The sequence below is a fragment of the Felis catus genome, chromosome A3, assembly GCF_018350175.1.
Source record: "Felis catus isolate Fca126 chromosome A3, F.catus_Fca126_mat1.0, whole genome shotgun sequence".
Taxonomy (NCBI): domain Eukaryota; kingdom Metazoa; phylum Chordata; class Mammalia; order Carnivora; family Felidae; genus Felis; species Felis catus.
In genome coordinates, this window is record NC_058370.1 from 308,422 (window position 1) to 333,841 (window position 25,420).

A 25,420-nucleotide genomic window follows, 5' to 3' on the forward strand; every position below is an offset into this window, starting at 1 on the left:
TCAGGAGGCAAGGGTTTATTATGGCCCTCCGTGGGCCTAGAGGCATGATCAAGGTTGGTTACATGTAGGGCAAATCATGCTTGTCGCATGCATAAATACAGGGAGATACATGTTACACCAGCACAAATTCACAACTCCTGCAGCCTTGGCAGGACAGTGCCCCAGCTGAGGCAGCCCCAGTCTCCAGAGGCCCCCCCCCCACTGCAGCCAGCACAGCCCCATCCTCTCCAGGAGCAACCCCACAGGGCCAGGGCTCCCTGAAGCAGGAGAAGTCGGCCCAAAGTCAGTGCTTCGTGTTCTTTGCAGGTGCTTAAGGTCACCTGGCTGAGGTCTGCAGCTCAGCTCACAGGTAGAGGCAGAATAGTCTGTCCAGCGCTGGGAGTATTCAACAGTTTCTCTGCAGGAAGAGTGTTTGCAAAGTCACCAAACCACAGTTACATCTGCAGACCAGGGAGGGTGCTTCTCTGGTGACAACAGCAGGGAGACACCCTCCCCTCCAGTGTTTCCACAGCTGGACAGTCCTCACACTTGGCTCAAGCAGGCCCTGTCAAGCCCCACCCCTTACACCAGCTCTGCATGCGAAGCCATCCCGATGTGGCCCCAGGTAGGGTAAGTCCCGACAGCAGGAAGCTCAGACCTGCCCCACAGACACTGGGAGGCTTGTATATGAAGCAGGAATCAGTCACTTGGCGGGGGCGGGGCAAAGAAGACCCCAACCCCACTGCCACTCCTCTTCCAAGGCCACCGGGATCCAAACACGGTGCAGGGTCCCGCCAGCTGCATGGCTGCTGACCTCTGATTTCAAGAGAGCCGGGGAGGACACAGGGACCCCCAGACGGAGCATGGCAGAGCCCTCCCCAGCACCAAGCAGCCAAGACCAGGAACACAGGGCTGTTTCAGTAATGACAGAGTGGGGGCACCTGGGTGGTTCAGTTAGTTGAGCTTCCGACTCTTGATTTCAGCTCGGGTCATGGTCCGGGGGTCGTGGGATTGAGCCCCACGTCGGGCTCTGCACGGAGCCTGCTTGGGATTCTCTTTCTCCCCCTCTGCCCCTCTCCCCCCCTTGCGTCCTCTCTCTCTCTCTAAAAAGAGAAACACAATTTTTAAAGAAGACATTTTTAAAAAGAAACAGCGGCCTGAGGTGATCAAGCAGCCCACAGGCCCTCTGAGCCGCCTCCGCACGCGCTGAGGCTGACAGTTCTTGGCGCTTCTGGAGGGAAAAGCCTCTGAGAGGCAGGTGGGGGACGAGAAGGGGAGCAGCTGAGGCGCAGGCAAGTCCGTGCCAGCGGCTCCAAGCCCCGCTGCCCGCGGACGCCTTGCCAGCCCTCCAGTCGGTTCCAAGCCCAAGGAGACGCGGCAGGGCTCCACGCAGACGGCACGCCGCGCAGGGGCACGGGGTGGGCACGCTGCTGTTACGCCTCCTGGTGTGTGCACGCCAAGAGCACACAGGGTGCGGCGGGGCAGAGGCCAGAAGGGTCCCGAGGCGCATAGGAGAGTTGGCGTGCGCTCTGGTCACGCACGCTCACCGGTGGGTCCTCGCGTCCCCTCTCCACCCTGAACCCGGAGGGCAGCTGTAGTCTGACCTGTCCCATGATGTCACCGGGCCCTCTGAAGCCACGGTGAAGTCTGTGAGTCCGGCGACGCTCAGGGCTCAGGTTGCCGTCAGCCTAGAGAGCAGTGACCTGGGTGAGCTCCGTGTTGGGTGTGGACGGGCTCTGTGGGCTGACAGGCACCATGGGCAGGTCCACGCCTAGTCATGCGGGCCGTGGTACTGTCTCAGAGGTCTTGCAGGCGAGGGCCACATCCTTGGCAATGCTGCGCACACGGTCAGACACCTGCATCTCCCGGCGCAGGGCAGGAGCACAGCAGAACTTTCGGAAGCAGGCCTTGAAATTCTCGTCCAAGAAAGCGTAGAGGATGGGGTTGAGGCAGCTGTTGACGTAGCCGAGGGCCGTGCAGAAACGCAGAACGGCCACTGCGGTCTCACTGCCCGGCTGAACGCCCAGCCCTTGGACCAGCACGAAGACCTGGACGGGCGTCCAGCAGCCCACGAACACCGCCACCACCACCAGCACCAGCCGCGTGATGCGCCTCAAGTTCCGGTCCTTCTCCCGGGAGCCGGACAGCAGGCGGACGCCACGCAGCCGCCGGATCATGAGGCTGTAGCAGATGGAGATGATGAGCACGGGGATGATGAAGGAGAAGAGGAAGATGCCGATGGCAAACACGGGGCCCCAGTAGTCCTGTGGGGCGGGGATCTCCACGAGACACTCAATCTCTGCAGGGAGAAACACAGGGTCAGGGTGAGCGAGCCGGCACGGGGCCCTCTGGGGCCAGAGGACGACAGCACGGGGGAGGGGGGCCACCCACCGACCTTCGTCCTCGACCTGCGCCGAGCCCATGATGGCGACAGGAACACCAACGACAGACGCCAGAGCCCAGATGGCCACGTTGACGGCCTGGGCCTTGCTGGACGTCCGGACATCGAGAGCGCGGATGGGGTGGCAGATGGCTACATAGCGGTCCACGCTCATGGCGGTCAGCGTGAAGGTGCTGGTAAACATGTTGTAATAGTCGATGGCAATGACTGTCTTGCACAGAGCATTTCCAAATGGCCAGAAGCCCAGGAGGACATCTGTGCCCTGGAAGGGCAGCGTCAGCAGCACCAAAGTGTCCGCCAGAGCCAGGTTAAAGATGTAAATGTTGGTGGCTGTCTTCATCTTGGTGTGCCTGCGGAGAGCACAGGGGGAAGGAAGACCTGGCCCAGTCCCTCTGGCTGGACCCGGCGGCGGAGGCCCGGGGGCCTTTCTTGTTGCCACCACCAGGAGCACCCGCCCCGAGACCCGTGTGGGAAGGCGGGCCCCCGGGCCCGGCACGAGGGACTTGGGGCACAAAACTGTGCCTCTGGCACACACAGAAGGCTTCCGAACCCCCAAACCGGTCCGCTTTGGGAAGGCTGGGATGTCAGGCAGCAGCAGACCACCCCTGTGACTCCACGTGGGAGCAAGGGGACAGGAATCTTCAGAAAAAGGACCAGTCCCCCTCCCTGCCTTCCAAGTCTTCCTGAAGACAGTCCACGGACTACGATGTGGGCCCTAGACACACCAGAGGTTCCTGAGGGCTCCAGGGTCTGTAAAAGCACATCAGAGGCCTTCCGGTCCATGTTGTGGTCCGGCCATAGAGACAGGAAACGGCACCAGAAATGGGAGGTGTGCCAACAAGACCTGGCTGTATCCAAGGGACAGGTCCGGGGACCTTATAGTTACGGAATAAACACCTGTCGAGTGGGGCACCTAGGTGGCTCAGTCACTTAAGTGCCCGACTGGCTCAGGTCACGATCTCGTGGTTCACGAGTCTGAGCCCCACATCAGGCTGTCAGCGCAGAGCCTGTTTGGGACCCTCTGTCCCCCTCTCTCTGCCCCTCCCCCACTCGTTCTCTCTCCCTCCCTCTCTCTCTCTCTGTCCCTCAAAAGTAAATATATATTTTAAAAAATAATAAATAGGGGTGCCTGGGTGGCTCAGTTGGTTAAGCATCCAACTCTTGGTTTGGGCTCAGGTCACGATCTCATGGCTTCATGGGTTCAAGCCCCGCATCAAGCCTGCGCTGGCCGTGCAGAGACTGCTTGAGACTCTCTCCTCTCTCTCTGCCCCTCCCCTACTCGCACTGTCTGTGTCTCTTTCAGAATAGATCAATCAACTTTAAAAACCATCAAAAAATAATAAATAGCAAATAAATGCTTGTTGAATGAATCAATAGTTATCATGGTGGCAATGGAGGTGGTGGTTGTGGTGGGGATGGTGGTGGAGAGAATGCTGGGGACGGTGGTGATGACGGTGATTGTTGTGGCAGTGGTGGTAATTAAGGTGGTGGTGATTGTGGTGGTGGTGGTCGCACAACGCCAAAGATGTTGCCGTCACCAGGAACACCAATGTTCCCTGTAAACTCAGCTGCCATAAGGGAATCTGGGGGTCAGTGCTGCCTCTCAGAGAAGGATTAGAAACAAGCACAAACAGACCTTAATTATGACCAGATAAGAGCAACAATGACCACAGTGGCAGACACCTGAGCCAAGCTCTCACATGGATTTTATCTCATTTAAATTTCAAAGATGCGTTGAAAAATAAAATTTAAAAAAAATAAATAAATAAATAAATAAATAAATAAATAAATAAATTTCAAAGATGCGGGGCGCCTGGGTGACTCAGTCAGTTAAGCGTCCGACTTCAGCTCAGGGCGTGATCTCACGGTCCGTGAGTTCGAGCCCCGCGTCAGGCTCTGTGCTGACATCTCAGAGCCTGGAGCCCGCTTCGGATTCTGTGTCTCCCTCTCTCTCTGCCCCTCCTCTGCTCATGCTCTGACATTCTTTCTCCCTCAAAAATAAATAAACATTAAAATATTTTTTAATTTCAAAAATGCTATTTTGATCCCCACTCTATGCAAGAGGACCCTTAGGCTCAGAGGATCTAAGTGGCCTTGAAAAGAGCTGGCAAAAAAGCAGAGAGGATCAAGAGAACTAGAAGACGAGCCACAGACAGGAGGAAAGATTTGCCAAAGATGCATTTGATGCAGGCTGCTGTCCAGAATACACAAGAAGGCTTAAAACTCGACAATAAGAAAACTAAGACTTTAACAGACACCTCACCAGTGAAAACAGCAACGAGATTCTGCTACACACCTCTTAGAACGAGCCATTTCCAGAACACTGACACCACACGCCGGTGAGGGTGTGGGGCGGCGGGAGCTCTCATGCGTTGCCGGCGGGCATGCCAAACGGTGCGGCCACTTTGGGAGACGGTTCGTTGGTCTCTTACAAAACTAAACATACTCTTACCATACGATCCAGCAATCACACGCCTTGATATTTACCCAAAGTTGTTGAAAACTTGTATCTGCATAAAAACCTGCACACAGATGTTTATAGCAGTTTTATTCACAATTGCCAAAACTTGGAAGTGACCAAGATGCCCTTCAGCAGGTGATGGATTCGTAAACTGTGGTCCATCCAGAAAATGGAATATGGTTCAGTGATAAAAAGACATGAAAAGATCTGGAAGAACTTAAGTGCATATTCCTCAGTGAAAGAAGCCAGTATGAGAAGGCTACACGCTGTATGACCCCAACTACATAACACTCTAGAAAAGGCAAAACTATGGAGACAATAAAAATATCAGTGGTTTCCAGGGGTTGTGGGGTGTGGAGGGATGAACAGGCAGAGCACAGAAGATTTTTAGGGCAGTGAAACTGTTCTGTGTAATATTATGATGGTAGATACATGTCAAAACCCACAGGATGTACAACACTAAGAGTGAACCATAATGTAAACTATGGGCTTTGGGTGATTATGATGTGTTAACGTAGGTTCAATTGTAAAACTGAGTTGTAACTCGTTATAAAATGTACTATTCTGGTGGAGATGTTGGTAACAGGAGAGACCATGCATGTTGGGGAGCAGAGGCATATGGGCAATCACTGTACCTTCCTCTCAATCTTGCTGTGAATCTAAAACTGCTCTAAAAATAAAGTATCTTTAAAAAAAGCAGGACTTGGGGCGCCTGGGTGGCTCAGCTGGTTGAGTGTCGGATTTCAGCTCAGGTCATAATCTCGAGGTTCGTGAGTTCGAGCCCCGCGTCGGGCTCTGTGCCGATAGCCCGGAGCCTGCTTCCGATTCTGTGTCTCCCTCTCTCTCTGCCCCTCCCCCCCTCACGCTCTGTCTCTCTCTGTCTCTCAAAGATGAATACACGTTAAAAAAAATTTTTTTTTAAAGAGCAGGACTTGGAGCTGAGGTCCGGGACTCCAGAGGCAGTCCACCCCAGTCCACAGGCTCAGAATACACTGTGCTAATACTCGGACCAGGCCCCACACACCAGTGTCTCTGGGGACTGCTGTGGGCAAGACAACCTTCCCTGCCTGCTCTAATCAGGATGTGGCTCTGAGAGTCCTGATGCCACAGTGCGGAGGAGACACACAGAGAAGTGACGACAGCAAGAGTGAATAAGACCACCCCAGAGCGCCCGGGTGGCCCAGTCGGTTAAGCCTCCAACTTCGGCTCAGGTCGTGATCTCACAGTTCATGAGTTCGAGCCCTGGGTTGGGCTCTGCGCTGATAGCCCTGGGCCTGCTTGGGATTCTCTCTTCCTCTCTGTCTCTCTCTCTCTCTCTCTCTCTCAAAATAAATAAGACTTAAGAAAAAAAAGACCACCCCAGGTTGCTGCACTTGTCACCCACAACCCACCCTCCAGCCACAGAGGGGCACGTGTGTGAGTCCAGTGCGCGGGGTCCAGCACTGGGCACAGCCAGCTGCTCCTCCTGGCCCCTGTGTGAGCACGTGCACCATGCACCTCGCACACATACGTGCGCACACTCGCATACGTGCACACGCCCGTGTTGACACGTGCACACGCTCACATACATGGACCTGTTCACATGCACGGACAACCCTAACCGTGCATGTACACACACTCATGCTTTCGTATGTGCACACACACACTCGTGTGTATACGCTGTGCATGCCTACCCCGCTTTAAACCACACACGCGTGCACGCACACATATAGCACACTGACTCATGTGCACCCACTCCCACACATACATGTACACAGGCACACGTGTATGTGTGTGGCTCACACTTGTGTGCACTCCTGCACGTGCGCATTCACCTTTTGTGTGCGCGCATGCCTGTACACGCTTGGGCATGTGAACACACATGAACACACACACATGCGCACGTCCTCACGCTGTCCCCCCACACCATCCCCACACTGTTCCCCTACGATGGACCCCGACCCCACTCCCGGCCACCCCTCTTGGCCACAGGGGCTTTCCCATTCTGAGCACAAACATGCCGGAGTCAGCCCAGATGGCAGCAGCGAACACGATGCTGGAGCTGAAGGCAAGGGCTTCGGCACCTGCCCCGGCACGGGCCCCGGAACCGGCTGGCGAGAGCTGCCTCTTAGGCGCACGGTGAGGTCCAGGAGAGCCTCACGCTGCGGCTCAGCCAGGAAGCTGGCCCGCGGCTCAGGTCAGGGAGTGTTATCTGCCAGGAGTCAGAGTGACAGTCCGTCTGGGGCACGGATGCACCCTCTGCCCCCATCAGGACGGGGGTGAGCAGGGCTGATCCTTTCCTCTCCCTCTCCCCCTAGTCAGGTGCCCCAACCCTGAGGACTCGGAGCATCCAGGACCCCGGCACTGACCCTGACCCTGACCCTGCCTGACAGGATGACCAGAAATGGAATGGGAAAAGTGGGAACCCCCCACCTGCCAGGCCCACCCAAAACAGCCCCCTGCCTCAGTTTCCCCTCTGCAGCAATGTGGGACTCACCAGTAGGGAACCTTGGCAGGTCCCCAGCCTACCTTAGGATGACATACATGACGAGGCAATTTCCCAGCAGTCCCCCAATGCAGACGGCCAGGTAAAGCCCCACGATGGTGACCTTGAGCCCAAGGGGCAGGAAGGCGCCGTGGCTGGCATTGAGCAGCAGGCTGGGGGGCAGCAGGCTGTGGTTGGGGCTCAGGAGGGACAGGTTGCCCTGCAGGTGGCTGCCGTAGAGGACCTCCCAAAATGGGGCAGGGAAGAGGGACTCCATGCCACCTCCCTGCGTGCAAAGCCACCTGGTACCTAGGAGAGGACAGGGACACATGACCACAGCACCCAACGCCCACCCAGCTGAGGCCTCTGAGCACAGTGCGTGTGGCCCAGCAGGCACGTGGACCCCCCACACATACACACAGGCAGCCACAGACGCAGAGGCATACATCCACACACAGAAACAATGGAGACAAGCAGACACGTATGCACGGATGGGAACACGCAGAGAGGCATGTAAGTCTCGTCAGACTTGTAGACTCCCACATGGGGCGTGTGGATGTAGTTACACTCCGGGACGTGTGTCCACCCACAGGGACTCATGGACACACGGCCACCGTGTGCACACATCACACACAGAGGTGTCCAAAGCTGACCTCGTGCACCCACAGGCACAAGAGGGTCAGAGACATACCCAGAAACACCTGCAGCACAGGGCCGAGGCTGATCGAGCACTCAGCTCCCTCCCACCCCTCCCCAGTCCTGCCTGAGAGCTGCAGTCTGTCCACACCCGGCCCCCAGCAGCTTAGGCCTTACCTTAGCAACCTCCGTGGGAGCCAAGACTGTGGGGATGCTAACCGTCAGTGCTGGCAGAGCAGGGCTGGGATCCCACGGCCCTCAGCGCCGGATCTGGACAGGGCTGCGGCAGGCGGCTGCTCCTTCCCTGTAGCTGCCAGACCAGACGCAGCAGCCTAGCGCGGAGCTGGGGGATGGGGAGGAGACTGCTGCTCCTGAGGGGGAGGGGCCACGCGGGGTGGAGGAGGGGGCCGCAGGGAAGGCGGGGGTCACCAGGCCCCACACTGGATGGGGAGAGACCAAAGGACCAGGGCACACACTTAGAGATGAATGACAGACGGGCTCTGACACACGGACACAGGAACTGAGCCAGGGCACAGACATACACACAAGGACGCACGGGGACTCGGGGACGGGCACGGGGGACAGACACAGAGACACGGGACAGAGACAGAGCGGACACACGGGATGGAGACACAGGTAGGTGCACACACAGACTGGGACACAGACATGGGGGCTTGTCTAACACACAGAGACACTGCCTTGGACAGGCTTAGACCAGCCTCCGTCTGCACTCTGTGCCCAGAACAGCACCCTCAGCTGGGCTCCAGGGGAACTGAGGCACAGCAGGCCAATAGGTAGGTAGGTGGATACACAGTGCCCCCGCCCAGCCAGCCCCAAGCGGATCAGAGCCTTGTAGACAAGACGCCTAGACTCTACTGTGCACCGTGTCCCTGCTGTGTGCCCCGCACGTCCATCATGAACGCGAGCTCATCCGTCCCCATCATACCGGCTCATTGTCATCAGCATCCCCTTCGTGCAGACAGGAGCATTAAGCCTCAGAGGTGTGAAGTCACCTGTCAAAGTAGCAGAGACAGGGTTCAAACCCAGATCCACCTGCAGCTTTGAGACACCCCATGGGCGTCTCGCCACAGCAGGGTCCCAGGGCAACATCTGAGCATCATTCCGTCACAGCCTGGGCCCCCACACGGACGCAGCCAAAGGGCTCCAGTGGGGCTGCCTCCTTCCCAGCCCTGGGGTCACATGCCGTGTGGGAGATCTCTCAGATCAGCTACCAGCCTTGCAATCATGGGGTCATTCTTCCTGCACAGGCTCTACTCACATAGCCCAGACCCTGCTTGGAGCATCCGTCTCCAAGGATGGGGACCTGGTTGCTAGGCGACTGGCAGCAGCGTCGCTAGGATACCTGGCAAATCAGAGAGGACAGGGCAGGCAGATGCCCCAGGACTCAGCATCCTAAGCTGTCCCCCAGGGCTTATCTCTGCATCTTCACTGCGGCTGACTCAGGGACACGTGTGGAGACATGGGGCACACCCACAGGGACACTCAGGACACAGGCTCACGTGCCTGCACACACACACACAAAGATGCCCAAACAGGCACACGAGTGAACACACAAACACAAGCTCATGCTCAGAAATGCACAGACACCCGCAGGCACAAACACACGGACCACACACACGTGAACCCATGCCAACGTGCGCTCAAGGCACATGAGTAGACGGGACAGAACAGGCGGACACACAGACCAAGGCCTTCAGACACCCAGGGGCCACACACGAGCACCACACTCTCCAGGTGAAGCTTGAAGTATGATCCTGCTGACCTCGGGAGCCCAGCAGAGGCAGGAACCCAAGGAGGCCAGGCTTGGCCTCCTGCAGCCTCCCCCAGCCGGGCTGACCGAGGTCTGAGCAGCCAATCCCAGCCCCTCCTGCCCCCGCTGCCTGCGCCCACCTGCCTGCTCACCGGCCCACAGAGCTCGTTTCATAATGGCCTCCAGCTGCCTCCCAGCTCCGGCACAGACAAGGGGAAGGAAGGGCCATGAGGCTGGTCTGGAAAGGTATCCCGTGAGAGTGCACCCAATGCACCCAGTGCTAAGGACGGCTGGAAGCAGATACCTGGCCCCTCACACGGATAGTCTCAGCCGAAGGTCAGGCTTGGTCACCTGGCCCGTGGGGGGTCAGGCTGGAATGCTGACTGTACTCCCTGGGTGTGACAGCGGCCCAGCCTTGGACCCTAAAGGGCTCCCACAAAGGGAGCTGGCAGCACCGAGGAAATAGCCCCTGCACAGCCAGGGTGGGACGCAGAACACATGTGTCACACATGGGACAGCAGGGGACACGCTATGTGAGACAGCATTGGCATCAAAGCAGGACAACTCAAACTCACATCATATGCAGGCAAAAGGAAACACACAGGGGCACCAGGGACAGCCCAAGGCATGCGGCTTACGTGAATGACGGCACAGAACGCATGTCCACAAATCATGGTTGTAGCTGCCTGGGCTGCACTCAGGAGTCATGGGTATTTGTGGCAGGACTTGGTCCCAGAGAGATTTCCACCCACAGAGTGGGGCGAATGCACCTCACTCTTGCCCAGTGAGTCACAGCCCGGAAATGCCGCTACTCGTGGCCTCGGGCAGGCTCGCCGTCTGCTTCCGTCCATCTCTGGGTGCTTTGCTACCCCTGGGCGCGGCACAGGAATCCAAGCAAAGTCACCAGAGCCTAACAGGGAACAGCTGCCCTCCCCTCGGGGAATTCAGTCCCCAGGTCATTTGTGCTGTTAAAAAGCGAAAGACCCTCGGGGCACCTGGGGGGCTCAGTTGGTGGAGCAGTTGAGCGTCCGACTTTGGCTCAGGTCACAATCTCACGGTTGGTGAGTTCGAGCCCCGCGTCGAGCTCTGTGCTGACAGCTCAGAGCCTGGAGCCTGCTTCGGATTCTGTGTCTCTCTCTCTGCCCCTTCCCTGCTCGTGCACTGTCTCTGTCTGTTCTCAAAACTGCACAAACGTTAAAAAAAAAATTTTTTTTTTTAAGTTAAAGACCCAGGTTCCTGGGTGGCTCAGTGGGTTGAGCATCAGACTTTGGCTCAGATCAGGTCTCAAGGTTTGTGAGTTCAGGCCCCACGCAGGGCTCGCTGCTGTCAGCACAGAGCCTGCCTCAGATCTTCTGCCCCTTTCTGCCCCTTCCCCATTTATACTCTCTCAAAAATAAATAAATCCTAAAAAAAAATTAAATTAAAAGTGAAAGGACTCTTTCTTTCAAGTTTATTTATTTATTTATTTATTTATTTATTTATTTATTTATTTTGAGAACGTGCACACCCAAGCAGGGAAGGAGCAGAGAGAGAAGGAGAATCTCAAACAGGTTCCACACTCAGTGGGGAGCCCGCCGTGGGGCTCAATCCCACAAACCCAGAGATCATGACCTGACCCGAAATCAAGAGTCTGATGCTTAGACTGAGCCACCCAGTGAGCCACCCAGACGCCTCCAAGGATATTTTTTTTTAGTTTATTCATCCATTTTTTTAAAAGAGAAAGAACGTGCATGTGCACACGAGCACAAGCAGGGGAGGGACAGAGAGAGAGAGAGAGAGAGAGAGAGAGAGAGAGGATCCCAAGCAGGCTCCACGCCGATAGTGTGGGACTCGAACCCTCAAACTGTGAGATCATGACCTGAGCCAAGATCAAGAGTCAGATGCTTAGCCTACTGAGCCACCCAGGTGCCCCTAAGAAAAAAACAAAATGGAAGGATTTTATCGGTTGTGAGTTTCATCATAACAAATTACTTTGTGTGATTTTGACTTTATAATATTTATATATGGCAACAAAAGAATTGACCTGTACATTTTCAATATAATGTTAAATTTTGTAGTCACTTCACAAGCGTCTTAATTTTTTTTGGAGTTTTATTCTCAGGCTTTGGCAGCAGTCAAAATGCTTTTAGATCCCAGCATTCCCATCAGCCCTTGAAAAACAGACCAGTCCTGGGCACAGAAATAGGTGGGAGACACCTACCTGGTGGCCTCGCACAGCTACTGGGCCCTAGACACTTGGGGATCCCCGCCCCACCCCCCTCCCCGCCCCCCTCCCCAGGAAACTGCAGGGCGTGCAGAGGAGGAGCCCCAGGAAGCTGCTTTCAGGAATATGAGCTGTGCAGGCACCAAGCCCTCCAAGGATTAGGGAGGAGGGGTATCAAGGGTTTTCAGTCCTACAAAAACAGAGGGAAAGTTACAAGTGCCTTCTTGCAGGAGAGCAGCTCCCACTGGCCCTATAAACCCCCCTCCACTGCCAGAAGCCAGCAAGTAACTCCCCTTCTGCGAATGCTCCTGGCCCAGACCTGGGAAGCTGAGAGGAGGGCCAAGATCCCCGTCTCACAGCACTCACCGGGGCGGGAGCACAGAGTTGAACCTGAGGCAGCCCCTGCCTGGCTGTGGATATCGGGAGGACTGCCTGGAGGAAGTGGCCTGCTACGTCAGACTCCCTAAGCCGTCGCTGCTTCTGGATCCCAGAGGCCTGTGTCTTCAACAAGCCCCAAGGCTGGTGCTGAATCTCAAGGCCCAGACCACACCCCAAAGGCACGTGCTGGGCGGGAAGGGGCAGCACCCCAGGAACAGCTTGTGCAAAGCCTTGGGGGCCAGAAGGATGGACAGTCACTCCATGGAGCTTGGGGCTGGTGCAGGCTCTGATGTACAGGGGCACAAAGTCATAGTTTGCCCTTTCACCAGGAAGCCAGAGGAAGCTCCCAAAAACAAGGTGAACCGTCAACACCCTCCTGCACAAAGGCCAGGTCTCAGCTGAGACCCCATCCCCAGGACAGTTCCCACCTCAGGGCTGCAGGTCCTGAACCCCCAAAAAGGCATCATCATCCTTGGCACACGACCGTGAATGAAGGGGAGAGTTGTGCATGCACCATAACGAATTGTGTGGACTTAATGCAACAATTTTGGCCTAATGTAGCACCAGCACATGAATTAATGAGTTCTAAAGGGTTTTTTTTTTTAATGTTTTTATTTATTTTTTGAGAGAGAGAACGAGCAGGGACTGAGGATCCGAAGTGGGCTCTGTGCTGACAGCAGAGAGCCCCATGCAGGGCTCAAACTCACCAACTGTGAGTGAAGTCAGATGCTTAACCCACTGAGCCACCCAGGGGCCCCTGAATTAATGAATTCTAGAATAAACTGATGAGTGCATGCATGAGTTATAGAATTAATAAATTGAGAAGTGAGTTAGTTATGAAACATGATGACACTAACAAATACATTACAGAAATATAGGACCCAGGACCCAGAAATTTAGAGTTCGGGAAAACCTGGCTCCGGTCTTGCGGGACCCCTGAGACTCCAAACTTGTCCTGGAAGAGGGTAGGTGTCCTCCTGAGCTCTGCCCCAGTTTCCCTTCCCTGTGAACGACAGTGGCAGTGAGAGCCCTTTTGGGTCCAGCAGCGGAGAACGCGTATCAGACAGGAAGGTCTCATTGCTACGCCCTCTGCCCCCCAAGCCAGTCCCCAAAGACTTCTCCAGCCTGGAAGCTGGGACCACAGCTCCCAGAGGAGTACGTTTGGGGCTCCCAGAAAGGAAAGAAAGGGCACCCGGGCTGGAAAAACTGGCGGTCACCTCCTCGGGTCTGCTGCAGGGATTTCGCCCGTCGGATGTGGGCGCCCTCCAAGCACCTGGATCCTGACTCTGCCGGTGCCCCTCCCTCCCCAGGGGCAGGCCCGCCCCCGCCGTGCAGGGGGAGGGCGGGACTCCCGGTTGCCAGGCAACCGCGTCAACAAGTCCAGGAGAGTCAGGGCTCAGTTGGAGGCTGAGACCCCGGAAGGCGGAAAGTATGGGGTGTACGGATGGGGGACAAGAGCCGGCCCCTCGACCAATGTAGCAAGAATGAGTTGGGGGAGGGTGATGGCCTCCGGCAAATGCCACGTTGTGTGGCTCTGCCTGCGGCCCACAGTGGGCCAGAACCTGGCCCAGGGTCCGGGGCCTGAGGTGCTGTGGGCTCGGAAGGAAGGAGTCCTGCAGGGCTGAACCAGGCGCCCTGGGCGTTCCCGTCTCCTCTCTCGTGGGTCCTCCCCGCCCTATCACCTCCGTGGGCTCTGCTGTCATCTAGACCCAGCAGGGGACAGGCTAGGAAGACAGGGTTCCCCCCAAACACGTCCAGGGCAGCAACTGTCCAAGTTGCTTTCGGCCTCCCACAGACACACACCTCCCAGAAGGACATGAGTCCTCTGCCCAGGGCAAAACGGAAGCCCACCTACTCTCATCTCCAGCCCCTAACACTAAGGCCGAGTAGAGCAACCCGCCCCCCCCCGCCCCCCCCCCCCCCCCCCCGCTCCCGGGGTTGCAGTGCGGGGGCGGGGGGAGACTGGAGGTTTGCTGACTGACCGTCAACCACAGACATGGGGGACTGGGGCACACTGAGGGTCCCAGAATTGTGGGGAAGGGCCTGCCAAGCTTAACATGTTCTCTACCCTGGGTAGGGCCCCAGGTCTCCGCATTTTCTCGGTGGACAGAGAACCAGCCGGTGGGCAGGAAGGGAATTTCCTGAAACTCGGCGGATCAGAAATGTCTGGTTGACAGCAGGGGTAAGGAGGACGGGTGCTAGGCCCGCGCAAAGGTGCTGAGTCTGCAGATGCAGGACCTAAGGCCAGCTGCGGGGAATCTAGAAGGGCCAGAGCTGGGAGTGCACGAGGGGGGAGGGGGGGGCCGGGCCGGTGCCAGTGGGACTCACTCTTCCCTCGGCAGAGCGGGCCGAGCATGCAGTCGCCAGCAGAGAAGGAGGCCGGGCTCCGGGGCCCGCGGGAGCGAACCGGAAAGGGGTCCCTTGAGGAACGCGCCCGGGGGGCGCCCGCGGCGCAACCCCCCAAGCCAGGGTGGGCCCTGACGCTGGAGGGGCTGGCGGCCATGAGCTCCGCGCAGCGTCACCGCCACCTGCTCTTCGGTGACCAGCTTGAGGACGTGGGCGCGGCCGCCTCTATCTTCCCGCGCGAGTCAGTGGAGCTGGGGAGCCGTATGCCCGACCCGCGTGCGTGGACGCAGTCACCGGAGCCGCCCGGCGTGCGCGAGGACCGGCTCCTCGGCGTCCTCAAGGCAGCCGAGGCCCAGGGACGAATCCGCGCCTTGCGGCTGCGCTACATCCGCATGCGGGTGAGGCTCGGGGCCGGAAGGAAGGGGCGCGCAGGCGAGAGGGTTGCGGGGCGGGGAGGGGACACCAGCCCGGGTGCCCCGAGGAAAGGGGTGGGGGTGGGGGTGGGGGTGGGGGGCGCCCTGCAGGAGGCGGCGGGCGGAGCTAGGGCAAAACATCGCAGAGGCTTGGAGACCCGAACCCCCGCCCCACGACCCGCAGGCGGAGGAGATCTCGCTCCTCACCTGGCAGCAGAAGTCCGCGCGCGCCGCCATCCGGCTGGAGCTGTTCCTACCGCCGCAGCTGAAGCCCACGCGGATCCCAGACCCCCTGGATCGTCAAGAGGTGCCCACAAGCCCGGGAGGGGGCGGAGCGCGGGGGAGGGGGGTGCGTCCCGGCCCGCGTCCCCGCACACCTGGCCCCAGCCGCTCTCGCCCACAGAGGAGGCGCGTGGAGACCATCCTGGAGGAGAAAGTTGACGGCAGCGTCTTCCCACGTTGACGCGGCCCCACCCTTCCACATAAAGTTCTCACGGTTCAAGCGCCGCCTGGTCATTAAGACCCCTCTCTCCAGGTTCCCCGGGGAGGGAGGGGGGGGCGGGTATGGATGCCGCCTTCTCTGCGTCCGATGTCACAGACATCGGGAGACACAGAGTGGGGCCCCTCCAACAAAGTAGAAGTGTGCAAGTGGGCAGGCGTCAGATCAGCAGAGGACGCTGATGATCCCTCAAGCCCTGGGGCTGTCCCCATCCGGCAACCTGGTGCCCTGCAAGTCTGTGAGAGCCCCCAGTCTGAGGGGACAGGAGTAAGAATCTGATGGGCAACGGTCACACCTCCAGAAGAAGAGCAACCTCAGGGAGAAAGTGGGGCCCAAGTGGGGCCCCGGATTGGGGGTCATTCCATCAGGGATCAGAGAGGAGGGTGGCCTTCTGGGCAGGGAGAGGGACTGCACAAGCCAAAGGTGGTCTTTGGAACCAGCCGTGCCCAGGAGGTCCTCCAGAGGACGGAGACTGGGGAAGGGGAGACCCCCTCAGGGAGGCCTGCACTACCCCACAGAAAACCACCTTACCATCCTGAATGACCTCTTCAGTTCTGCTCGATCCCCCTTACGCCGCGCGCACACGCGCGCACACACACACGCGCGCGCACACACACACGCACGCGCGCGCATATGGAAAGGAACCACCCCCCCACACACACACCGTGTCCCATTCTGGCAAACCCACTTCCGGCAAACCCTCTGGACTCTGAATAGTCTCCCAAGTTTCTGGATATGTCTCCCCTTAGAGAGCTTACTCTTCTCCCAGACACAAGCTCTTTGTAGAGCCTGGAACTTGGCCGCCTTTCCCTTTTCTTCCCTCCTGGTCTCTAGCCGGCTCCAGAGGTGGGGGCTGAAAGAACTCAGACAGGTCATGTCTGAGTGGGCCCACAGCAAAGAACTGATCCTGGCGGGGGGGGGGGGGGGGGGGGGGTCATGCTTTACCCACAGAGGTCAGAGCAGGGTCCAGTAAAGACTCCTGCTCAGTGGTGGTGAGTGCCCCTCCCTGACCCGGCTCAGGACGGGGACCTAGCCTCATGGGGATGTGGGCCCTCTGAGCCCTCAGCAAGCCCTTCTCTCCTTGCACCTGACCCTTCACCCATTCTGGACTGTTGCTGCCCTGGCCTTGATCCAAGCCCAGAACTGTGTGTGGAAGCTGGCTTCTGTGGCAGCTCTGGGAGGGAGGGGAGGGCTGTGTGTGGCAGCTGTGGGTGGGGGCTGATCTTTTAGGCAGAGAGGGGGAAGGAGAAACAGGGGAAGAGAAGGTGGCTTGGGCTGAGGACAGAGATCTCTGTCCAGGAGTGGTGGCCACTTACACCCGGACACGAACGAGGAGGCTGATAGCCAGCCCTGACTCCCCTGGCCAAGCCCCCTTGTGATATGGACCCAAGCATCCTGTCCCTTGGGGATGTGCTGATCACCTAGGATGACTTCCTCTGCTTGGTAAACACGTATTTAATTTCATCACTTGTCTGAGTCTCCATTTCTTTATCTTTAAAATAGAGATCTGGAGGGTCTCACCCGGGCTGTGAGTGAACACAGTGAGTGTCCCATAAGGGTATGGTCACTCTGCATCAGGCAAACACAAGAGGACAGAGGCACAAGACAGACACACAAAGCCCTGAGAAGACCAGCAAGAGGCCTCACAGGTAGCTCTGCATTGAGCTGGCACGGGGCGGGGGGGGTGGGGGGGGGGGAATCGCTGCACCAGGGAAGGGGCCCTAGCTCTGCAGAGGAATCCAGGGAAAGTGGCTGAGGACATTTCTGCCGGGCCCAGAAGAGGCTTCTGCTATGGGAGAGTGCAGCATGTGGGCCAGGACTCAATGTCCTGGGGACTGTAAGGGATCAGGTTGGTCCTGGAGCTGGGATCCTGCTCATGCTCTGGACAGCGAGTGCTGGGTTCAAGTCCCATGTCCACCATTATCTGCTGCATGGCTTTGAACCAGTTCCTTCCCAGCCCATCTGGATCCCTCCCATGGAATATGGGGCACTCTCTGTTGAGACGGGCTCACCGGAGGAGGTGCAGGAGACCCAGAAAGGCCAGGGCAAGGGGAACAGAGTGCACAGCCAAGTGGCCAGAGGAGGTACAGTGTATGGAGGGCTGGGAGGGCAGAGACGCTGTAGAGTGGCATGAGTGCAGGGAGAAGCGTGTGACCCCACACTTGGTCAGCTGCCCCACACATCTCTCAGGAGGTGGGTGGAGACTCCACACCAAGCACAGTGGGATCCGTGTGGCTGTGTGACACTGACCAGGTGCTGACCTGTCCTTGTAGGACCTACCTCTCAGGACTGTTACCTAGGTTAAATAAGAAGCTTCTGGCCTCTGGCCTCCCCTGGCCAGCCCGTCAGCCAGATAGCTCTGTGGCCATGCCAGCCGAGGCCTCTGGGCACACAGCGTCAAGAGGCACCCCAGCCCCCAGGGCCCCTCTCGCCTCCCTGACCTTGTGCCACCCTCTCCTCCAGCGCGGCCCCCACTCTCCCAGGCCCCCGCACTGCTGTCCTGCCAACACCGTCCTTTGCTGAAGGACACCCCCCTCCTTGGCTGTATGGCTCTCCTTAGCCCTCCTCACCTCTCACCCAGTCTGCCAGTCTGTTTCTTGTCTGCTCCAGGGCTGGCCTATCTGACTTACTGTTAGGTGCCACCGCCTGGCGCACAGGGAACACCCAGATGATCGCCGAATGAAGAGCACATACAAAAATCTCCACTTCCCTTTACATCTTGAAGAAGAGTTCTGAAAAGCGTGTGCATATCGGCTTGTGCAATTGGAAGGCATTTTGTGAGCGGGACCCGGGCATCAGGAACTGACCAAGCTGAGTCCCTGCACCGGGGACAGGAGATGCACATGGTCCAAGGCCAGGGGGACGCAGACACTCTGCAGCCCATTTCCAGAGCAGCGTCAGGGCTGCTCTGGCACTGGCCCAAAGCATGCCAGGATAAGAAATTTAACTGACAGCTGTAACAGAGCAAAAAATATCAGGAGAGTCAGCCAAAGAGAAGGGACAGGGCATTCGTTGCAAAAGGGAGGGTGTGGCTTTAAGCTTGAGGACATCTCAGGGCAACTGGAGGGGTTGGAAAAGACTCAGGCCCCACAGACAGGAACATTTGGTGACTCCAGATGTAGGAACCCATACCGCCAGTATCCACCAGCACCCGGGCACAGGACGCCCCCTTTCTTGGGAAGCCCCCTAGAACCCTGTGCCAGTGAGCTCTTAACCCCACTTTACAGGCGACAGCACATAGTCGCAGGGAGGCTAGGCCTGGGCCTGGAGGAACCACTATACAGTCCTTTCCAGGCTGGCAAGGAGCATATAGGACCGCAGGGTCTCAAGGGCTCTTGTGCCCAGGCACTGGACCAGAGTCTCAGGGGCACCCACAAGAGTGGCAAAGCTGGACCGGCCCCCCTGAACAGAGTGGAGGACACGACCACACCCCCATCTACTGCAGTGCCATTTCAGGCCGCCCTGCGTCCAGAGGCCCCATCATTAGCACCTCGTCTCCACGGGCCACCCTAAGCGACGGTGGGCACCTGGGTGCCCCGCCGAATCTAACGGGACGTGGGGAGGGGGCGGGTGGGGAGCAAGGCCAGCCGAGCGCGGGGCGGGGCGCGCCTGGCAGGGCGGGCCGGGCGCCTCCCCGCGCGAGGAAGTCCCGGCCCCGCGCTTTGGGGAAGTGCAGCCGAGGCGCCTGCGCACTGCACCCTGCGCCCCCTCCCCGACTATCGGGCCGGACCTCGGGGCGCGCGGGCCGGCGGCGGCGGCGCGAGCGGCTCGGGAGCGCGGCCGGTGAGTGCGCGCGCGCGGCGCCGAGGACGGCGGCCCTGCCCCTCCCGACCTGGGGCCCGGGGGCCGTCCCGGGCGGGAGCCTCAGGACCCGGCACCCCGATCCGCACCCCCACGGACTCCAGCCGCGGGGTCCACGTGGACCCTGGGCCGCGGCGGGACGGGAGCCAGTTCCCCGCGCGTGGGGGAGGGGGCGCTGCAAACCGGTTCCCCTTTTTCTGCAGCTCAAAGCCTGGGGAAGTGATTGCTCAAAGGGGGGGGGGGGCCGGAAGAACCCAGGTTTCCGCGTCTCCCGCCCCCCGCCCAGCCTGTTGGGGAGGGGCCGAGGCGGGACACCCTGTCCGTCCCCACCCCTGCCCCCTTGGATCTGGCAGCCACTCACCCTGCGAGGCGCAGGGGAGGCACTGCGCCCCCGGCCCCAGCTGATCTGGGGCTCCCGGCGCCGGCCTCCCTCCAGAACGCCGCAGGAGTACCTCCTGCCGTCTGACTTGAGTCCCGGCTGCTGCAGTGCACGCCCCTTCGGCAGCCAGGGTGGGGCCCAGAGGGAACCTGGCCTCTCCCGCCCCCACCTCGCCTTTGGGTCGATGGTGAGTGGGGCGCCGTGGCGAGTTCCTTGAGGTAGGGGTGGGGGCGTCAGAGGCTGGAGGAAGGGGCCCCTGAAGGAGACAAGCTCTACCAGGCCAGACCTTGCCAGCAGAGAGAGAAAGAGAGAGAGAAATGGGTCGCCCCCACCTCTGCAGTGGGGGCAAGGGTCATCAGGCTTAGGAAGACCTGGCCAGCCTTGGAGGAGCCAGGCAGGGGCTCCCCCACCAGCTGAACGGGGGTAGCCTAGGGAAGGTACTGAGTACCATCAGAAGCAGGGAATGGAGCCCCTTTGTCCACCCTCCTCCCAAAGGTTATGGCATTTTTTTCTGGGATTGTCACATTTTCTTATTCTTTTTTTGGACTGGGCGGGCTCGGGGACGTTCTTTTTCCTTCTGTGGAGCAGAGTAGCAGCCGCTCCCAAGGGAGCCTCTCTGTCCCCAGAGGCCAGGCTTGCTGCCTGTCCAGCCCCTCCCATCCCAGACTTGGGGGCCAGAGCCTAAGGGGCTGGGAAATGCCAGCAAAATGCCAGGATGAGGGAGGGGCAGGGACCCTAGTTCAGGCCTTATGTGACCTCGGGGGGAGCGGAGTGGGGGGGGGGGGACGGGGCGGAAACAGGTGGCCCCAGTCAGCCTCAGGAAGGTGCAGGGAGCCAGGCCCAGGCCTGCAGCTAGGAGAGAAGACATTGACCCCAAAGTCAGCCTCCAGCCTCAGAGCCCCTAGCACGTGGGCCTGCACCCTCGGACGGGGCCCCTCCTCCAATTCAGAGCCAAGCCTCCGGGGGCTAGGGAGTGGAGTGGGGACAGAGCCCTGCCCCCACTCACGGTGGGTGGGGGCGCAGAGGAGGAAGAGCAGTTTTCTGCCTGGCTACCAGACCTCAGAAGTTGCCACACCCCTTCCCTTCCCTTCCCTTCCCTTCTTCCCTTCCCTTCCCTTCCCTTCCCTAGAAGCTTGACCCCTGAGGGAAGGGCAAGCTGTGGGGCTGCTGCTTCCCCATCTTCTCGCTGGGAGTCTGTGGGACCCTAGACTTTACCCTAGTTCTGGGTCAGGGCAGGGCCTCGGCATCCCCGCACCCGGGAGGAAAGGGGGCCCTAAGTAGTGCCTACCTCGGGCACTGCCGCCTCAGATCGCCGCTCACATGCAGTCCTGGCATCTCTGCTCCCAGAGCTGCCTGACCTGATTCTGCTGTGATGCCTACCCTAGAGCGTCCGCCTCCCCCTGCCCTGGGAGACCCCAAGATGGGCCAAACAAGGATAAAAAGACCACAAGCTGAGGGAGGGGGGCAGCAGGGAGGATGGTAGTTAAATGAGAAAATAAAGTGAAAGCAAGTCACGAGGCTCCTGGCCACCAAGATGAGGGTGTGGGGGTGGGACTGGACGGCTCAGGAGGGCCCTTGTCAGCTGTGCAGGGGAGCACCCCAGGCCCTGGGGGTCCTCACCTAGGCCAAGAAGGACACAGGCAAATGCGGTGGTGGAAAGGCATTTAAGACTGCTCCCCAAGGGCACTGATGGGCCCTCCTGGCATGGATGCTGGGATCTATGGTTGGCCTCCCCTGGGGTGGGGGTGGGGGGATCAGACTCCTAACCCTGACTTGAGGCTTTGGTGCCCAGTGCCCCCTGCGCGCCTCCCCCATGAAACACGGGTGTGGACGCTGAGATGGAGGCTGGCCCTCACCCCTTCCAGGGACCCCGCATCTCTGACAGCCCAGCCCATTGCTGTCCCCCCCCCCGCTCCCCTCCCCCACCGGCACACCAGGCCCGGTTGGCCTCGGCAGCCTGGCAGGGGAGGGGGAAGGGAGGCCGGGAGACCCTGGGTGTGGTAAGGTGCCAGCTAGGGTTGGGGTGCCAGGGGCAGCGCCCAGGACCAAGGAGCCACAGGCCCCCAGGCCCTCCTCACCCATGCCCCGCTGCATTCCCACACCCTCAGAAAATCCTGCCCCAGTCAGATCCTTCACGCTGGAGGCCTAGTCAGCCGCAGACATGTTGGAACCCCCCCGGGGCCACCTGGCAAATCTGGACTCCTAGTGGGGAGCAATCCTCCTGCAGAAAACCCAGAACAGAGGGAGCTGAGGAAGGGGGTCTGAATGTCTGACCGCTACCCTTATGCGTTAACCTGACAGCCCCAGACTCCTGGGGGCCCCCAGCCCCTTGGGAGGGGCCAGGAGCCGGAAACCAAGAAAGAGGAACCCAGACTTCCGGCTTCCCAGGGACAGAGCAAATGGGGGTGTCCCGGAACCTTCTGTGGAGATCTCGTCTGGGGCCCCCTCCTCACTGCCCCTGCCCCTGCTCACAGCCCTGGTGTAGGCTGGGGGCAGAGGTAGGAGCCTGAACAGAGTGGTCTAAAGCGGGCGGCTGCTCCCCCCAGGGCTCCTGGAAGGAGGGAGAGACTCTCAGGACCCCTTCTAGGGGACAGTGGAGACTGTGGTCTCAGGTTCTCAGGGAGAACCTCCACCTCTCTTCTCAGACTCTCAGGCTGTGGTGAGAGGGTCCCGGAGCCAGCACCACGGAGCCGGGGCGGCCTCCACCACCCACCCATGCCCACCCCACATGAGACTGAGAAGCAGGTGCACCACCTACACCCCTGTCTCTGCCCCCCTTTGTGGGATCGGGGAGGGGGGAGACCCTTGAACACCCGGGAGGCCGGGAGGGCGACCACCGAGGGGAGTCAGGGAAGAGGTGTGTGTGGGGCCCTGGGTTCTGGCCTGGAGCTGAGGAAGCCCCCATCTCACCAGCACATAGGGCCAGAGGAGGCAGACCAGCCCCCCTCGATGTCCAGTCATGACGCGGCCCCCCCGGCTGCCCCCAGCCGCAACCCCTGCTGCTTGTGCTGGTGTTGCTGTTGCGGCTGTTCCTGGTACGTGGGGATGGGGGCGGGGGGGGGGGGCAGGGGGGGTAATACAGGAGGGGACTGAGCAAGGAAGGTGGGCTGAGCAGACATAAGGCCCGGGGTCCTGCCGCTGGACCCTCGGATGGGTTCTGAGGGGTCACCTGAAGGCAGGACGCCTCTGCTGCCCACAGCTCTCTACAGGGGTTGTTGGGCCCTGGTGACCCGTCGCCGATGCCCCGACCCCTCTGTACGTGTGACTTTCGTGCCTGGTGTGTGCCTGAGGGTGTGTCCATGTGCAAGCACCTGGCCGACCCACATGTGTGTGCACTCATTTGCTTACTCAGCACATGCTTATTGAGGCCGCTGTGATCCAGCCTAAGCTGGCCCTGGGCACTTACAGAAGGACAAGACAGAAGCAGGTCCTACAGACTGTTAGGCGGGAGGACACTGGGCAGAGACCCGGCCCAGGGATGACAGGGACAGGCTTCCAGAGCGGCCATGCCAGAGGGCAGCTGTGGGGCCTCCCCGTGCTAACGGGCTTCTCTAGTGTGGAGAAGCTCTTGGGAGTTTTCACACCTTGCAGAGGCCTGGTCCTATTCAGGCTTCCAGCTCGTGGATGTTGAGTGGCCAGCGCCGTGGACCCAAAGGGGGATCTGCTGACCAGTGAGCAATTCCAGCCCGGGGCGGGAGAAGGGCGGCCTGAGGGCAGAGGTGGGAGGCCATGAAGAATTAGGACGCACTGAGAATTGGGCTGCGGGGGTCAAGGGAGAGTTTGGGGTCTAGCAGGCAGGGGAAGGGAAGAGGGCAGGTCTGTCTGGATGTTTGGGTTTGAGATGTCCGTTAGACATTTCACTGGCCCTACAGAGATCTGGCTGGAGGCATGGATATGGGAGCCAGCACTGACGCAGTGAGGAGCCAAGGGAGGGAAGAAGGCTCCCTGGGGAGAATCTGCAGTCACACTCGGAGGCTGGGGCTTTCCTACTGCATCAGCTGGGGCCTCTGGGAGAAAGGGGTCGGGGCTGAGGTCGGGCCAGGAAGGGAGGGGCACACCAGGAATCTGTGAAGTCCCAAAGGCTGCAAGACGGTAAAGGTCTCCCCCCAGCACCGGTGAAACTGCCTTGGCCCCAGGGGAGAGACCGGAGGGAGGGGCGAAGGGCAGCCCGTGCAGACACTCCTTCCCTGGAGGGTGTGAAGGGAGCAGACTCCAGGGCTGCCTACCTGCAGGGGGTTTACACCCGGGCCGAGAGCCCCCAGGCCACACGTTCACGTGGAACACATCTGTGTGTGTGTGTGTGTGCGCGCGCGCGCGCGCGCCAAGACCACGTGTGCCAAGGAGGCCAGCGCCACCTTTCCCTCTGCGGTTAGGAACGAAGAGCGGCGGCGAGCGTGGCGGGCCTCCCGGGAGAACAAGCTGCAGCCCCTCCCCAGCTGCGAGGCGTGGTAGGTGTGGCCAGCCGTGCGCGCGCGCGTGTCCGGGGGGCGGGGGCGCGCGCCTGACCTGGCCTGGCGGGGAATGCCCACAGCGCCACGCCAAGCCCAGAGGAGGTGCGGAGCTGGGCGCAGTCGTTCGACAAGCTGATGCACAGCCCGGCGGGCCGAAGCGTGTTCCGGGAGTTCCTGCGCACCGAGTACAGCGAGGAGAACATGCTCTTCTGGCTGGCCTGCGAGGAGCTCAAGGCCGAGGCCAACCAGCACGTGGTGGATGAGAAAGCCAGGCTCATCTACGAGGACTACGTGTCCATCCTGTCCCCCAAGGAGGTGCACCGCCTTGTGGACCAGGGCTGGGGGCGGGGGCGGGGGTGGCGGGGGGAGCCTCCTGACGGTGGCATCCTGTCCCACAGGTGAGCCTGGACTCCCGAGTGCGGGAAGGCATTAACAAGAAGATGCAGGAGCCTTCGGCGCACACATTCGACGATGCGCAGCTGCAGATCTACACCCTCATGCACCGGGACTCCTACCCGCGCTTCCTCAGCTCTCCCACCTACCGTGCCCTGCTGTTCCAGGGAAGCTCCCAGTCCTCCAACGAGGCCTAGGCTGCCCACCACAGCGGCATAGACGTGGGACCCCTCTGGCGGGCACAGACTCGGTTTACCGGCACCAGTGTGCGTCCGCGGATGTCCCGCACACCAGCGGGGCCCAGCACCCCTGAGGGCAGTCCCAGACAGGAGCCCCTCTCTACCCCGGGGACCTGGGACCCGGAGGTCCTGCTGAGGGGAGGCGTGAGGGCCTCTTGACACCAGGCAGCCTCTCCCCAAAAGGCTCCCCGCTGGGCTCCTGCGTGGGGAGAGGGAGACCTCCCACGGGGTCTGGTGGACCCACCGGCCTCACTTAGGCCTCCTCCCCAAGCAGCCAGGGACCTTGAGAAATGCCTTTGGTGGGCAGTAGAGCCTCTGTGTGTCTAGTTGTGACAGGAGGAGACAGACCCTCTAATGCAAGCTGTCTGCGCCCGGATCAGACCCAGAACCTCAGAACTAGGCTCGAGGCAACAGGAGCCAGTTTCTTTTTTATATTTTCATTAATTTTAAACCTGGAAACATGTCCTTACTGTATTTTATCAAAAAAAATGAAAAAGATGTTTTCATATTTATCTCCATTCCTTCTCCATCCAAAATAGGATCTTTTATTGAAGATATTTTTAAAGCAAAAGTCTCTCCTTTCTTTCCACATTTGGGGGTGGGAGA

General features: G+C 59.6%; 3 protein-coding genes across 16 annotated transcripts; 2 read left to right on the top strand and 1 right to left on the bottom strand.

Annotated features, from left to right (window-relative positions):
* On the bottom strand, window positions 1-19,824 carry OPRL1 (opioid related nociceptin receptor 1). 6 transcript variants are annotated; one of them, XM_045053344.1, is made up of 6 exons: window positions 18,182-18,288; window positions 8,888-8,954; window positions 8,119-8,381; window positions 7,350-7,614; window positions 2,375-2,730; window positions 1-2,278 (listed from the first exon to the last, which is right to left on the bottom strand). In XM_045053344.1, the coding sequence occupies exons 4-6, from the start codon at window positions 7,580-7,582 to the stop codon at window positions 1,755-1,757; spliced, it is 1,113 nt and encodes a 370-aa protein (XP_044909279.1). In that variant the 5' UTR covers window positions 7,583-7,614; window positions 8,119-8,381; window positions 8,888-8,954; window positions 18,182-18,288; the 3' UTR covers window positions 1-1,754. The 6 variants fall into 6 exon arrangements, with proteins under 6 accessions (XP_044909279.1, XP_019681746.2, XP_044909281.1 ...); XM_019826187.2 differs by lacking the exons at window positions 8,119-8,381; window positions 18,182-18,288 and adding an exon at window positions 19,714-19,824 and having other exon boundaries at window positions 7,318-7,614; XM_045053346.1 differs by lacking the exon at window positions 8,119-8,381.
* Window positions 13,660-18,548, top strand: LKAAEAR1 (LKAAEAR motif containing 1). Of its 4 annotated transcripts, none has more exons than XR_006594968.1 (6): window positions 13,662-13,722; window positions 14,371-14,475; window positions 14,636-15,037; window positions 15,237-15,359; window positions 17,055-17,200; window positions 18,162-18,548. XR_006594968.1 is itself a non-coding variant. In XM_045053353.1 (5 exons), the coding sequence occupies exons 3-5, from the start codon at window positions 14,648-14,650 to the stop codon at window positions 15,513-15,515; spliced, it is 573 nt and encodes a 190-aa protein (XP_044909288.1). In that variant the 5' UTR covers window positions 13,660-13,729; window positions 14,371-14,475; window positions 14,636-14,647; the 3' UTR covers window positions 15,516-17,018. The 4 variants fall into 4 exon arrangements, 2 of the variants coding, with proteins under 2 accessions (XP_044909288.1, XP_044909287.1); XR_006594969.1 differs by having other exon boundaries at window positions 18,188-18,548; XM_045053353.1 differs by lacking the exons at window positions 17,055-17,200; window positions 18,162-18,548 and adding an exon at window positions 15,456-17,018 and having other exon boundaries at window positions 13,660-13,729.
* Window positions 19,219-25,385, top strand: RGS19 (regulator of G protein signaling 19). 6 transcript variants are annotated; one of them, XM_023250931.2, is made up of 6 exons: window positions 19,219-19,334; window positions 22,377-22,476; window positions 22,645-22,766; window positions 24,105-24,179; window positions 24,263-24,497; window positions 24,581-25,385. In XM_023250931.2, exons 2-6 carry the CDS (start codon window positions 22,447-22,449, stop codon window positions 24,770-24,772), a joined length of 654 nt encoding a protein of 217 aa, XP_023106699.1. In that variant the 5' UTR covers window positions 19,219-19,334; window positions 22,377-22,446; the 3' UTR covers window positions 24,773-25,385. The 6 variants fall into 6 exon arrangements, with proteins under 6 accessions (XP_023106699.1, XP_003983324.1, XP_006929628.1 ...); XM_003983275.5 differs by lacking the exon at window positions 19,219-19,334 and adding an exon at window positions 19,789-19,918; XM_045053347.1 differs by lacking the exon at window positions 19,219-19,334 and adding an exon at window positions 19,932-19,949.
* The last annotated feature ends 35 nt before the right edge of the window (window positions 25,386-25,420 follow it).